Raw genomic sequence first — 14597 nt, forward strand, 5'->3', positions numbered from 1 at the left:
ACTAATGTAAAAATACATAGTATCTCATGAGTTTAGTTTCCGTGATATATTTACTTGCCTTGCAAGACCCCAATATTTGTAACCCAGGGTATTGGATTATCTGCAACTGCTCTGAACAGTTAAATTCTTCTACTCACTGGTCTGATTTATTTTATAAAGTAAGGAATACTGGAATAATTGAAAAAATATCAGTGAACTCTCTATGTTAAACATACCAGACCTTGTATGTTAGACTGGTACTTAACCAGTGAGGTGTATGTGTCATTTGTATTTTAAATGGAAAACAAGTAGCCTGTTTCTAAGAGAGCATCATATAAGTGTGCATTTATGTTACTTCTTTTAATAGAAAATTAGAATGTAAGTTTTTTGTGGTTAGCAATCTTTTCCCTTCTCCTTTGCCGAGGAGATGCTCCCTTTGGGGGCTGCCGTGATGGAGCTCAGAGACACTCTCAGGTGGTCATATTCTAAAGAGCTTGTTTACACATATTTTGCTAATAAGGAAATGAGGAAGGAACTCTGAGTTCAGATTTGATCTCCACCCAAGCCAAGCTCTATTTTTCTGTTCTTACTGAGAAACACAATGGGCTTTGTGTGTGTGGAAGGAAGATAACTGTTAGAGGGACGCGGTTAGTGATTCTGGAGGCCGCGGGTACCATCTTCTCCGAGCCTCTCACACTCAGAGAGGGTGAGGTGCCAGGTGTGCGTTTCTAGTTTAGGCTGTACCACGAGCTCACGGGGCACATCCTGCAGCTCTGCCTGCTCCTGATGGTGGGGTGCCAGTCTCTGCAATGGTGCCAGGGAATACCCGCCCATCTTGGCGCGTGAGGGGACCGTCAGTGCTGGAACGGCCTGGGGAGCTCTGGGGTTTGTGTTCTCTGCTCTGTGTGTCCCTACCACACCACTGCATGTGCATTTTGGAATTATACTTGTTAGATGTCTGTGCCTTCAAGGGACCCATTTTTTGAAGACGAAATGTGCATCTCTCCAATATCAAGTCCAGTGTCTGTTTCATAAAGGCAAATGGTAGATCCATGTTGAAAGGTGCACTCATCCCCTCCACTCACCTGCAAAGAGAAGTCGGGACGCCTAGGAGGAACTCTTAGTCTAAATTTCTCAATATTGTTTTTCTTTATTGTTATAGTCTGGTGCTTTTACAGTGAGTCGTGTGTTTTATTTATTTGTTTGCTTATATGTCAATCAGTCATCTATCTAACGCTTCTCTTTTCTTTCTTGCTCTCTTTTTCTGTCTCTCTTCCCCGCCCCCCAACCCCAACCCCCGCCTTCCTTCTTTCCTTTTCCAGCCTGCAGCTTTCTCCATACTCTTTTTTTTTTTTTTTTTTTTTGCGGTACGCGGGCTTCTCCCTGTTGTGGCCTCTCCCGTTGTGGAGCACAGTCTCCTGACGCGCAGGCTCAGCGGCCGTGGCTCACAGGCCCAGCCGTTTGGCGGCATGTGGGATCTTCCCGGACCGGGGCACGAACCCGTGTCCCCTGCCTGCATCGGCAGGTGGACTCTCAACCACTGTGCCACCAGAGAAGCCCTCTCCATACTCTTTTATTCTTTGGTCCCTTAACGATGTTTTAACTGGTACCTTATAGTTTTAGTAAGCCTAATCTTAAAATCGTAGTCCCCTCCCTTCCCTGAGTAATTTGCCCTCAGAGAGTTCCATCTCTCATTTTTGTCTGTCAATGATAGACTCTCCACATCTTCTTGTTTGTCTTCATTGATTTGGTTACATCTGGTGGTTTGGAATGGTGTGTAAATCTGTGTATTTTATTTCTTGGGTTTAAAATTTTTTCATATCATTTACTCATTTAAGGCAAAGAAATGATAAAATACCAGAATTCCACGTAGAATTTACTAAGTCCCAAATTGGCAGTTTGATATGCCCCTATTCGGACATGACTAATGTATATATTGTAATTAATTTTATAGGAAGGTTTTCTACTTCTGCTGTTAAACAGATTGTATAAAATGTTAATTAGTACAGGATCGAGAAATGAGATGTCATTGTGAAAATGTCTGCAGTCAGGTTAAGGCATTTCCTATATTTGTAGAATTTTTTGAAAGAAATGATTGCATGTTTTGGAGCAGTGACAGCTTAAAGTTTATTAAAATTGGAAATTTTTTGTTTGATATTATTATAAAACTTTATTGATGAGGATGAAATTGAAAATAAGTCATTAGAGTGCTTAGCTAAGAAAGATGAATAAACTCTATTCTAAATTTATATTCTCCAACTTCATGTCTTCCCAAAGCATTTTTGGGGGATGAGAATTAAAACTAAGTCAGTTGAGGTTAAGAATTTTTTACAGAAGCTTGGTAAACTCCCCAGAGACTATCCCTGTAGCCAGGGCATAGTTTCCCAAACCACTAAAGGCTAGGCCAGAGCAATTAATGACTCATAATGCCAGTTTACAGCAGTATTTTACTTTGCACAAGCGGAATTATTTGTGCTATTTCAGCTGCTTTGACCAAGCCTTTCAGAATCATTTTGTTCAATTTTGAGCATGCTTTGCACATAATAAGGATAAATACCACTTCACTAAAGTATAGTGGGGACAAAAAAATCACGTGAATGTTATTCTGAACTTTCCATTGCTTATAAAAGAAGATTGTGCACTAAGTGAACATCAGGAATAATGTGAGTAATACAGAGTGCAGTCCTGTTGCAAGGGAAGATGATAATTTTGAAAGCACGGAGGGGATAGGTTAGGGCTAGGATAGATACATTGGTTTAGAAATGCAACCCAGCTAGACTCAGAGCAGAGATACTTGATACAAGTGTGCTAACGGTTGGTAAAGAAACGACTCAGGAAAGTGTCAAGCTGAGTAGGATGTTAGACCTGTGTAGAAGCCCAGTAGGTAATCTGGAAAGTTTGTTGTTCACATTATCATTTTTATGGTTACTCTGCAATGGTCTTTGGGGGAAATATTTTGAGGACCCAATGAGCTTTTGGTTCATATGTGTTCACAAGTCATTTGGAAAAGAAGACAACGTGAGCCAGTGGTTGGGATTCATATTCATTTTAATGTATCTCCGAAAGTATAGCCGTTTATGGGGGAAAAAAATCCCATTTGATTTACTAACTCTAAATTATTAGCCTTAAAATTTTTTGTTGTTGTTAATATAAACTAGCACTGATTTCCCAAGCCATGGTTACTTAACTGATCTTCTAAAACTTGAATGCATTCATGTGCAGTTCATTGATTGGTCTGTGAGGGATGACATCAAATCGTCTTTGCTCTGGGCTGAGGGTTATGTTAGGATTTGATTGTGGCAGTTAGAGGAGCCTCCCTTTGGGTAGGACTTGAACTGTGTTGGGCCCTGACTCCATGGCATATGCTGTCATTCAGACTCTGCTGCTGCTTTCACTGTGTGACCTTGGGCACACCCTTTAACCTTCATCTTTGAGATGGGGATAAGTCCTTACTATGCTGAGTTATTGTGAAGATTAAACTTAACATTACATCTAAAGAAGAGTGCCCCTTAAATGTTAGCTACTATTATCATTGTTATTACTATTAGGAAAAAAAAAAGCTAGAATAATAAAAGGCTACTTGCTCTGAGGTGTATACAGGTGGCTTTCTCTTTTTTTAAATTTCTTATCTTGAGGAGGATGTTAGTTTTAACAGGTGCTATATAGGTGGGTCACAGCCTCTTTGGGTAGCGCTTTTGGTAGTTTTTTCATTTGGGAGTCCCGCAAAACCTCTTTGTGGTGGTGTCCTTACGTGCCCAGGCTGATCTGGGGGAAAGCGTTTAAATCTCCCCTTTGTTTCAGGGCGTGGGACTGGGCAGAGGTGCAGCTAGTGGTAGTAGCTCTTGTGGTCGCCTTGGCTGCTCACCGCCCCACTGCCATCACGGCTTGTCTAATTTCTGTTCTCGCTGTCCCTGTTCCCCATTCTGCTGCGACTCCCACAGACCACGTTTGCTTGCTGTAGCTTTGTCACTGTGCTTTCCTCCCCCTTGTTTCCAGCAGGAACAGCTTGCGGTCCAGAATGAGGAAAGAAATCAAATACGACTTGACATTTAATCATTATCTTGTAGCTGTCCAAAGAGAGTATTCAGTATGATGCTTCAGCTGAAGTGGAATGTGTCCTCTACAGAGTAGTCCCCACATGGAGGAATACACCAGATGGGTCAGATGCAAACTGGTGAGAAAGGAAGGGTTGTAAAGTATCCTCTGTCATTCTTCCAGCCAGTACTTCCTGAGGGTCGTCCTAAGTGCTGAGCACAGGGCACATTGTGAACAAAATAGGCCCAAATCCTTTCTTTATAAGCTTACAGTCAGAGACAGAGACTCTTCTGGAACCTTTCCACGACGGCCCATTTTGCTCACATGAAAAACCAGAACCTTTTTTTTTTTTTTAATTTATTGTATTTATTTTTGGCTGCGTTGGGTCTTCGTTGCTGCGCCTGGGCTTTCTCTAGTTGCGGCGAGCGGAGGCTACTCTGTGTTGCAGTGCGTGGGCTTCTCATTGCGGTGGCTTCTCTTGTTGCGGAGCATGGGCTCTAGGCGCGCGGGCTTCAGTAGTTGTGGCACACGGGCTCAGTAGTTGTGGCTCGCAGGCTCTAGAGCGCAGGCTCAGTAGTTGTGGCTCACAGGCTTATTAGTTGCTCCGCGGCATGTGGGATCTTCCCGGACCAGGGCTGGAACCCATGTACCCTGCATTGGCAGGCGGATTCTTAACCACTGCGCCACCAGCAAAACCCAAAAAGCCAGAGTCTTTACAATAACCTAAAAGGCGGTGCAAGGTCTGCTCCCCCCCCCCCCAACCCCCTTACCTTTCTGACCTCATCACAGGTCACTCTCCCCTGTTTTAACTGGTCTTCATGCTGTTCTTAGAACAGACCAGACACACTCCTTTTTTAGGGCCTTTACACTGGCTACTTCCTCTGCCTGGAGTGTTCTTCTAGATAAATGCTTTCAGCTAACTTCCTCATGTCCTTCAGGTCTAAATGCCACCTTTTAGGTGAGGCCTATCCTGACCAACCTATATAAATTACAACCTACAACCTTCCCAACAATCCTGACCCCTTTTTCCTTGCTCTGTTTTTTCCATAGTAGTTACCAATTTTTAACATATAATATACTTATTTGTGAGATAAGTATAATGAGGGCAGGGATCTTCTTATTGTTTACTGAAGCATACTGAGTGCTTACCTAGGTCAGTAATAGGCATATAGTTGGTATTCAATAAACATGTTGAATGAATGAAAATGAAAAGTACTATGGAAAAGAATTAAGAAGGGTGTACTAGTTTCCTATGGCTGTTGTTAAAAATTACCAAAACTTTGATGGCTTAAGACAACAGAAATTTATTCTCTCACAGTTCTGGAGGCCAGAAGTTCAAAATCAAGGTGTCGGCAGGACTGTGCTCCTTTTGAAGGCTCTAGGGAAGAATCTATTCCTTGCCTCTTCCAACTTCTGGTGGCTCTAAGCGTTTTTTAGCTTGTGGCCCACATCAGTCTCTGCCTCTGTGGTCACATTGCCTTCTCTTCTCTCTCAAAATTCCCTCTGCCTGTCTTATGAAGATGCATGTAATTGTATTTAGGGCCCTTCCAGATAATCTAGGATAAGCACCTCCTCTCAAGATCCTTAATCACATCTTTTGTCATGTAAGATAATATCCACTCTTTTGCCACGTAAACTAATATTCACAGATTCTGGGAATTAGTACGTGAACATACCTTTTGGGGGGCCGCCATTCAGCCCACTACAAGGGGTTGGGATCCTTACAGGGGGAAGAGTCATCTCTGATGCACCACGTAGTATAACACAAGGATACGAGGAAAGCCAGGAGACGGCAATCATCCATGTCACCCCTTTTTACTGAAATCTTCATTGAGATTACATTATTTTTTTCCAATTAAACACACACACACAGAAGAGCACAAAGAATAATATTACAACTTCCACGCACTGGTCTTGGCCTCCCCAGTTGTTAACATACTGACATAGTTCCTCCATATCTTCCATTCTTTTCTTTTTCTTCCATTCTTATTATAAGTAAATCACATCACAGCTAAATTCCGAATCCCCTATGCTCCCATTCCTGTTTCCATTTCCCGCCCTGCTCATCTAGAGGCCGTCACTGTCATCGATTTGGCACATGCCCAATGCATAGCGTGTAGCTTTACTGCACATATAACCATTCATATGTAATATACGGAGTTGTTGTGTGTGTTTATCTTAAAAATGGTTTTCATACATGGCATTATAGTGTATGTAATATTCTGCAGCTGGCTTTTTTTCTTTTAATCAATCCAGGTTGACACATACAAATCTAGTTCAGTCATTTTTTTTGCGGTACGCAGGCCTCTCACTGTTGTGGTCTCTCCCGTTGCGGAGCACAGGCTCCGGATGTGCAGGCTCAGCGGCCATGGCTCACGGGCCCAGCCGCTCCACGGCATGTGGGATCTTCCTGGACCGGGGCACGAACCCGTGTCCCCTGCATCGGCAGGCAGACTCTCAACCACTGCGCCACCAGGGAAGCCCTAGTTCAGTCATTTTAACTGCAGCTCTAAGTGGCAGGTTCTCTCTCTCTCCTGGCTTTAGAATGTATATCCCAGAGAAGGCCTTTGATTAGCCTAGCCTGGGTCACATGCCAGTACCCGTTGGATCAATTTGTGGGTTCAGCACTGGGGGGCTTTGATTGCTCGAGTTGGGAGTACATGCCTGCTGCTGTAGCCATAGGGTCAGCCTACGCTGCCACTCTCGTCAGAATCACATGCATTTGAAGGATTGTTATAGAAAGAAGTGGAAAAGGATTTGGGGCCGACAGAAACACAGATTGCCACTTGAGTTTCAGCCCTGAGCTTGGACATCAGGTCCTCTGGGAAGCCTTCCCTGACTCCTTAGATTGTGCTCTGTGCCCTTGCACTTAGTATATTGTCAAGTAGTATGTTAATTCACCTCTCCTTGAGGTGCGCTCCTTTAGGGCGGACTGTGTCTGTCTTGTTTCACTCCTGTACCTCAGGAAATGGAAGGTCTGACACACCATTCCCTCCTCACCACATATTTTTGCCTGAATGATTCCACCGAGTATAACTTACAACCTCACTTCCCGTGAATGGGTTCCTGCCAGGGAATCTTGTGTGGCTGTGACATGTTTGCACCTACCTTTCTGCCCATTAAATTCTGGCTTTTTTTCACATCATTTGGTTTGTGTGGGTGACTTGGCCTGTTTTGGATTTTCTTTTTCTTATTTAATAGTGAAAATTCAAGGAAAGATGAAATTGCTAAAATGCAAACTCAGGCTTCCTTTGTAAAATCTTTAGAGTTGAGCCCTGCCAGGCCTTTTTCATCCCACTGTCCTCTCAGTTTTCATGTGTGCACAGCAATTTCTTTCTAACCTCAGACATGCCATCAGCAGAATGTGTTTTATGCAAAGTTACTTCTGAATATCTTCTTTAGCATCAGGAGAATGTGGATTCCAATGGGTATAAGATGTATTTGGAAGTAGTCGTAGCAATCATAAATGGTCATAGCAGTCACAAATTATTGAGTGCTTTTTCTGACCAGGCATGTAGATGGAGGTGTCATCTTTATGCCTTATACAGGTGAGAAAATGGGAGCTTGGAGAGCTCACTGATGCACTCAAGTTCTCTCAGCTCCTGCGTGGTAGAGCCGGGATGCGAATCCACACACTGACACCAGAGCCACACTCCTAAGGACCATGTTCTGCTGCTTTTTATAATCATGAAAGAGTAAAGCTGGGGTTTGATATGTAAAATAGATAGCTAGTGGGAAGCAGCTGCATGGCACAGGAAGATCAGCTTTGTGACCACCTAGAGGGGTGGGATAGGGAGGGAGGGAGACGCAAGAGGGAGGAGATACGGGGATACGTGTATATGTATAGCTGATTCACTTTGTTATACAGAAGAAACTAACACACCACTGTAAAGCAATTATACTCCAAAAAAGCTGTTTAAAAAAAAAAAAAAGCTGGTCAGCTGGGGTTTGGTAATAGAAAAGGACATCGAACAGATCACAAATAAGGAATGGAGTTTTTGCCATAAAGCTTCGATAAAGATAAAGAGCACGAGGAGGAATCAACCCAGATCTTGGAACAATAACCCCACAGCCTCTGTGAGGGAAGAAGGAGCCAAGGTGTGTGTACGTGGGCCTAAAGCCATGTGCCGCGGCATAAACTGGCGCCACAGTCCCTGGAACGTGGGAGAGAGAACACACGCTGCCCAATGCTTTTTCTGCTTCCAGCATGCCCTGTAGCCCTGGGACTCTGGCTGTCATAGGAGCCATTTAACCGGGAAAACTTTGAATATGTGGATAAACATTTAGACATAAAACAAATTCCACTTAGAATACCTATGTGAAGCAAAATGGAAACTGTGGGAGAGGCAACGCGAGAAGTTCACAGCAGGCAAGCAGTGGAATCTGATTATTTGCTACCACTATTATTAAAGATATGTACAAGGCCACTGATCCTGCGTTTCTTTGTGCTGTTTTAAATCAGTATATACAAGGGCTTTCGTAGGTTCTGTGTAGATCTCAGTGTCTATCTCCCAACCTTGTATTTACTCTACAGTCTTGTATTATTTAGCTCTGAATTCTCTTACCATGAATGTTTTCAGGAACATAACCCCTACAGTTGGAGGAGATTACTGATATCACTAAACTTGATAGGATAATCTGTGCTCTTTGTAACCTGTCTCCTATACTAGGTTACTGTAAGTACCTTCCCCGGAGGGACACTGTTTCCTGCCTTTGTAATACTTTGCTCAGTTCTGTCTAAGTAAATACTCTTGGTTTATATTTGAATAATGGTGCTAATTGCATAGCGGGTCTGTGTTCCCAAATGGGGTTATCTTGTTTCTGTCCGTGGAAAACAGTTATAGGATAAAGGATGGTATGAAAATTGAGTTGTGTTTTCATCCCTTTCTAGGTTGCATCACAGCGTATTAGCTCAGTGGACCTCTCATGTTGTAGCCTGGAGCATCTGCCTGCCAACCTCTTCTACAGCCAAGACCTCACTCATCTCAATTTAAAACAAAACTTCCTAAGGCAGAGTCCCAGTCTACCAACTGCAAGGGGGCTCAATGAACTGCAAAGGTGAGCATGCAGAAGTGGGTAGATAATTAGGAAGGGGAGGGGGTGTCAGCTTCTGGTTGTTTCTTGAATATTCTGACTAAAAAGCTACAGTTAATAACCTTTCTCTTTCAGAGGGCAGGGTAATAGGACTTCAGTAGTGGAGACATTTTCAGTTCTCATTCTGAAATATTTTTCAAGGTCTCTGCCTTTGAAATGAATGATTTATGATAGTCATTACCTGGATAGATTTGTATAAGAAGAACGCTTCTCTTTAAATCACTTGTATTTCTTAACCTGTCTACAGATGGGTCTGTGAAAAGTTGATATTTGCTGTGTTACCTCTGAACTATAGGGGTTTGGTCAGATTAATTACTTCTTTCAAAATTTACAAAAGGTCAGTTTTTTCCATGAAAAGATATTTCCTTAGAAATTTAAGAACGAAAGTTTAAATTCATTAATACCACATCATCTGGGTGATTACTGTATAGGTTTCAAGAGTCGCATGTGAAATGCAAAGGGTCTGCTCCTCTAGTTACAGGGAAGGGACTTTATTTGCATTTATCTGAAACAGATTTAAGAATTTACCATATTCATTTCGTTTTCTTTTTTGGAGCAATGCTCAATCTTGATTCTGTGGTAAATGAAACCTCTGATATATATTTGTTGCAAATATGTGAGACTGTAACTACAGAAGGATATAACTTTTAAATAAATAATGGATAGCTCATTTGTTCTTAAATGATTGATAATCATCAGAGATTAAACTATGGAAATTAACCATTATGATTATGTGTTTATGTTTTTTTAACATCCAGAAAGAATAATCCAATAAGTATTTATATAAAGTTTGTGCAGACATGTAGAATAAAGGAAGAGTATTTTAATTTTCTTTTCAGATGATTGTGAATATTCTTCTTTGATATTATACCAAAACTTGACAAGTGGTAATTTCTTAAATGTTGGTTGCAGTGTGGAATGTAAACTCCTATCATTGGACTTTTAAAATTCTTTTACATTAGGATCCATTGATCTTTCTCATACTTTGAATGGATCTTTGCCCCATACATCCTTTTATTGCATCAAGTATTGGTCATTTGGAAAATACTGGTTTGTTGGATAACAGTGAGATTCCAGATGTTAATGTATTTCATTATGCAGTTTCAAGAAATAACAGTTGTTAATATCACCACTGATCCCATCAGAAAAATCTTTAAGTATTGGGAAGTTGTCAGGCTCAGTGTGGAAACAAGTTTTCCAAAATTTTAAATTTCAGTTGAAGGCTTGAAGGCTACCCTTGGCAACAAATACTGTCAGTTGTTTTTACTGAAGTGACCTTCTTACTTCATTGTAGAGAAAACGTCTGCCAAATACCCAAGTCTGAATACTGAGTTTGTCAGTCGTTCTTTCGGGTAAAAGTGATATTCCATGAACATTGTGACTAGTTTGGCTCACAACTCAAATAATCGTACAAGGGTTTTCCTTGGGATAACCATCATACTTTATACAGCAGAAGTGCTTTATGTGTACTTCCCATTTTATCACCCAGAAAATAAAAAAGATATGTATTCAGCGGTTGAGATGTAATACAAATAACTTCCTTGCATCATCAAGGACACTTTTAAGTAAAATTGGCATTATGCAATTTTTTTGAATTTTATTTTATTTATATTTTTATACAGCAGGTTCTTATTAGTCATCCATTTTATACGCATCAGTGTATACATGTCATTCCCGATCTCCCAGTTCATCCCACCCCCACCCCACCGCGGCTTTCCCGCCATGGTGTCCGTACGTTTGTTCTATACATCTGTGTCTCTATTTCTGCCCTGCAAACCGGTTCATCTGTACCATTTTTCTAGGTTCCACATATATGCGTTAATATACGATACTTGTTTTTCTCTTTCTGACTTACTTCACTCTTTAGGACAGTCTCTAGATCCATCCACGTCTCTACAAATGACCCAGTTTCGTTCCTTTTTATGGCTGAGTAATACTCCATTGTATATATGTACCACATCTTCTTTATCCATTCATCTGTCGATGGGCATTTAGGTTGCTTCCATGACCTGGCTATTGTAAATAGTGCTGCAATGAACATTGGGGTGTACGTGTCTTTTTGAATTATGGTTTTCTCAGGGTATATGCCTAGTAGTGGGATTGCTGGGTTGTATGGTAGTTCTATGTTTAGTTTTTTAAGGAACCTCCATACTGTTCTCCATAGTGGCTGTATCAATTTACATTCCCACCAACAGTGCAGGAGGGTTCCCTTTTCTCCACACCCTCTCCAGCATTTGTTGTTTGTAGATTTTCTGATGATGCCCATTCTGACTGGTGTGAGGTGATACCTCATTGTACTTTTTATTTGCATTTCTCCAATAATTGGTGATGTTGAGCAGCTTTTCATGTGCTTCTTGGCCATCTGTATGTCTTCTTTGGAGAAATGTCTATTTAGGTCTTCTGCCCATTTTTGGATTAGGTTGTTTGTTTTTGTGATATTGAGCTACATGAGCTGTTTATATATTTTGGAGATTAATCCTTTGTCCATTGATTCGTTTGCATATATTTTCTCCAATTCTGAGGGTTTTCTTTTCGTCTTGTTTGTAGTTTCCTTTGCTTTGCAAAAGCTTTTAAGTTTCATTAGATCCTATTTGTTTATTTTTGTTTTTATTTCCATTACTCTAGGAGGTGGATCAAAAAAGATCTTGCTGTGATTTATGTCAAAGAGTGTTCTTCCTGTGTTTTCCTGTAAGAGTTTTATAGTGTCCAGTCTTACATTTAGTTCTCTAATCCATTTAGAGTTTATTTTTGTGCATGGTGTTAGGAAGTGTTCTAATTTCATTCTTTTACATGTATCTGTCCAGTTTTCCCAGCACCACTTATTGAAGAGACTATCTTTTCTCCATTGTATATCCTTGCCTCCTTTGTCATAGATTAGTTAACCATAGGTGCATGGGTTTATCTCTGGGCTTTCTATCCTGTTCCACTGATCTATATTTCTGTTTTTGTACCAGTACCATACTGTCTTGATTACTGTAGCTTCGTATTATAGTCTGAACTCAGGGAGTCTGATTCCTTCAGCTCTGTTTTTTTCCCCTCAAGACTGCTTTAGCTATTCGGGGTCTTTTGTGTCCCCATACGAATTTTAAGATTTTTTGTTCTAGTTCTGTGGAAAATGCCATTGGTAATTTGATAGGGATTGCATGGAATCTGTAGATTGCTTTGGGTAGTATAGTCATTTTCACAATATTGATTCTTCCAATACAAGAACATGGTATATCTCTCCATCTGTTGGTATCATCTTTAATTTCTTTCATCAGTGTCTTATAGTTTTCTGCATACAGGTCTTTTGTCTCCCTAGGTAGGTTTATTCCTAGGTATTTTATTCTTTTTGTTGCAATGGTAAATGGGAGAGTTTCCTTAAGTTCTCTTTCAGATTTTTCATCATTAGTATATAGGAATGCAAGAGATTTCTGTGCATTAATTTTGTATCCTGCAACTTTACCAGATTCATTGATTAGCTCTAGTAGTTTTCTGGTGGCATCTTTTGGATTCTCTATGTATAGTATCACGTCATCTGCCAACAGTGACAGTTTTCCTTCTTCTTTCCAATTTGTATTCCTTTTATTTCTTTTTCTTCTCTGATTGCCATGGCTAGGACTTCTAAAACTATGTTGAATAATAGTGGCGAGAGTGGACATCCTTGTCTTGTTCAGCATTATGCATTTTTAAAAAGAATATTTTTGCCATGATTGCCTGGCAGAGAAGAATACTGTGACAATGGGGACAGTTTGATGCTGCACTGAATTAGCTCCATAGGCAGTAAGAACTCCAGAAGGATATTGTGCTCCAGCACTTCCTTATTGTTCCCTGGAGCTGATGGTTACAGTGAAAGGGAACCACAGGAACTTCTTGAACTTAGGTTTTTATATGCCCTATGCACTCATAATACTATTTTTACTGACAGTACTGTAATAAAGTTACAATGATTTTTTGCTAAAGGATTATACCATGATTTAATCTGTTTTTGAGGCTTGAAATTATTTTGAAGTATTCTTGTGTGTTTCACAGCATTGTAGGCTTCTACACTTCATTACAGAACATCAAGAACTTTATATCATGCTATTAAATCTTGCTGTCTTAGAACAGAAAGGGGCATTAGAATTTATCCAAACCAGTGCTCTCATTTTAGAGATGAGGTAGAGGGAGATGTTAAATGCCAAAATCAGGTTAACGGTTACCTTCTGGGAGGCATTTGGGAATGCGATTAGGGAAGGTTTGAAGAGGATTTCAACTCTAACTATATCCAAAATGTTTATTTCTTTACAAAAAATTAGAGACAGACAAAATGTTAATATTTGAAAAAGCTGAATAGTGGATACTTGGATGATCATTATTATTTTCTGTATTTTTCTATTTGTGTATTTCATAATAATCCAAAAATTAAAGCCTAAACAAAAAGGAAATCAAAATGCTTCTCATAACATAGGGGAATATGATAGTCCCAAAGGGTCAGCATATATGGACTAAATAAATAAATACCCAGATGGAGGGATATTTGGGGCATTGCCTTGCCTGTTGGTGCTTTCAGAATCTCCTGATTGGTTCCTCATATCTGTTGATTCTAAATCTGTAAATAGCTTTTCAACACGTCCACCTTTCTTGTCTGCTTCCTCTGCTGCTTCTCCTCTGTCTCTTAGCACATACCCTCTCCACCCAGCTGTGAGGGGAAGCACTTCTCAGCTCTCACAGGGGCTATTGCAGGAGCTTTGGAGAAATGGTTGTCTTAACTGTCATTTTCCCACAGCAATTCATCCTGTTTAGTTTTCTTGCCTACTATTTTGTGCATTTTTTGGTTTTGTTTTGTTTTGTATTTTTAAAAGTTTAAACATTTGTCCCATCAAAGTAATATCCTATATAGAGTTTTAAAAAATCTTAATAGGCAATAAGACATAGGAAATAGGAACTCCAGCCCATCCTTATACCCAAGTCCTGTTCCCTAGGCAACTACTTTTGATTCTCAGGACTCTTCTTGCTGTTTTCTTCCATCTTCTGAAATAGTATGTATGTACTGCTATTTTTGAATTTTTTGTTATTGGGCATTATGGGTTGGCATATTACACTAGAAGATGAGGATTTAACTCTTAGATTGTCTCACAGCCCCTCAGCCCCATGCCACATGCCCAGACCGCCACTTCCCCCATCCTCTCAATGTACAGATATCCGTTTCTGGTTAAGTAGATGTTGAGGGCTCACATTATTTTGAGCATGGAACTGTGATTCTCCTAAGCCACTTAAATGCAACAATTACATTTCCTTTCCTGTGCTGGCTGGATAGTAGCCTCTCTTTTTCACTGGTGTACTTTTTTCTCTAGTGTTGTTAAGGTGGCAGAACTCTAACCCTCTTCTCAACACCTTTGTCTTGGAGACTTCTTCCCTCCTGGAGCCAGCGTAGGCACCTGCTCCATAGGCCTGCTACTGAGCTGTTGTCCCGGGGTTACCTTTTGTCATTTTCCTGGTAATTCCCTTTTCGTCTCTCCTTTGTTTTC

At 40.6% G+C, this 14597-nt stretch overlaps 1 protein-coding gene across 1 annotated transcript in view; it reads left to right on the forward strand.

The window, feature by feature from the left end:
* PHLPP1 (PH domain and leucine rich repeat protein phosphatase 1) overlaps window positions 1–14597 on the forward strand; it is a 212694-nt gene that overhangs the window by 123473 nt on the left and 74624 nt on the right. Inside the window, exon 4 of the mRNA XM_082668058.1 lies at window positions 8906–9072. Coding sequence (XP_082524184.1) covers window positions 8906–9072 — 167 coding nt within the window. The remainder of the gene's footprint in view (window positions 1–8905; window positions 9073–14597) is intronic.

Source organism: Grampus griseus, assembly GCF_964374135.1.
Source record: "Grampus griseus genome assembly, chromosome: 12".
Taxonomy (NCBI): Eukaryota; Metazoa; Chordata; class Mammalia; order Artiodactyla; family Delphinidae; genus Grampus; species Grampus griseus.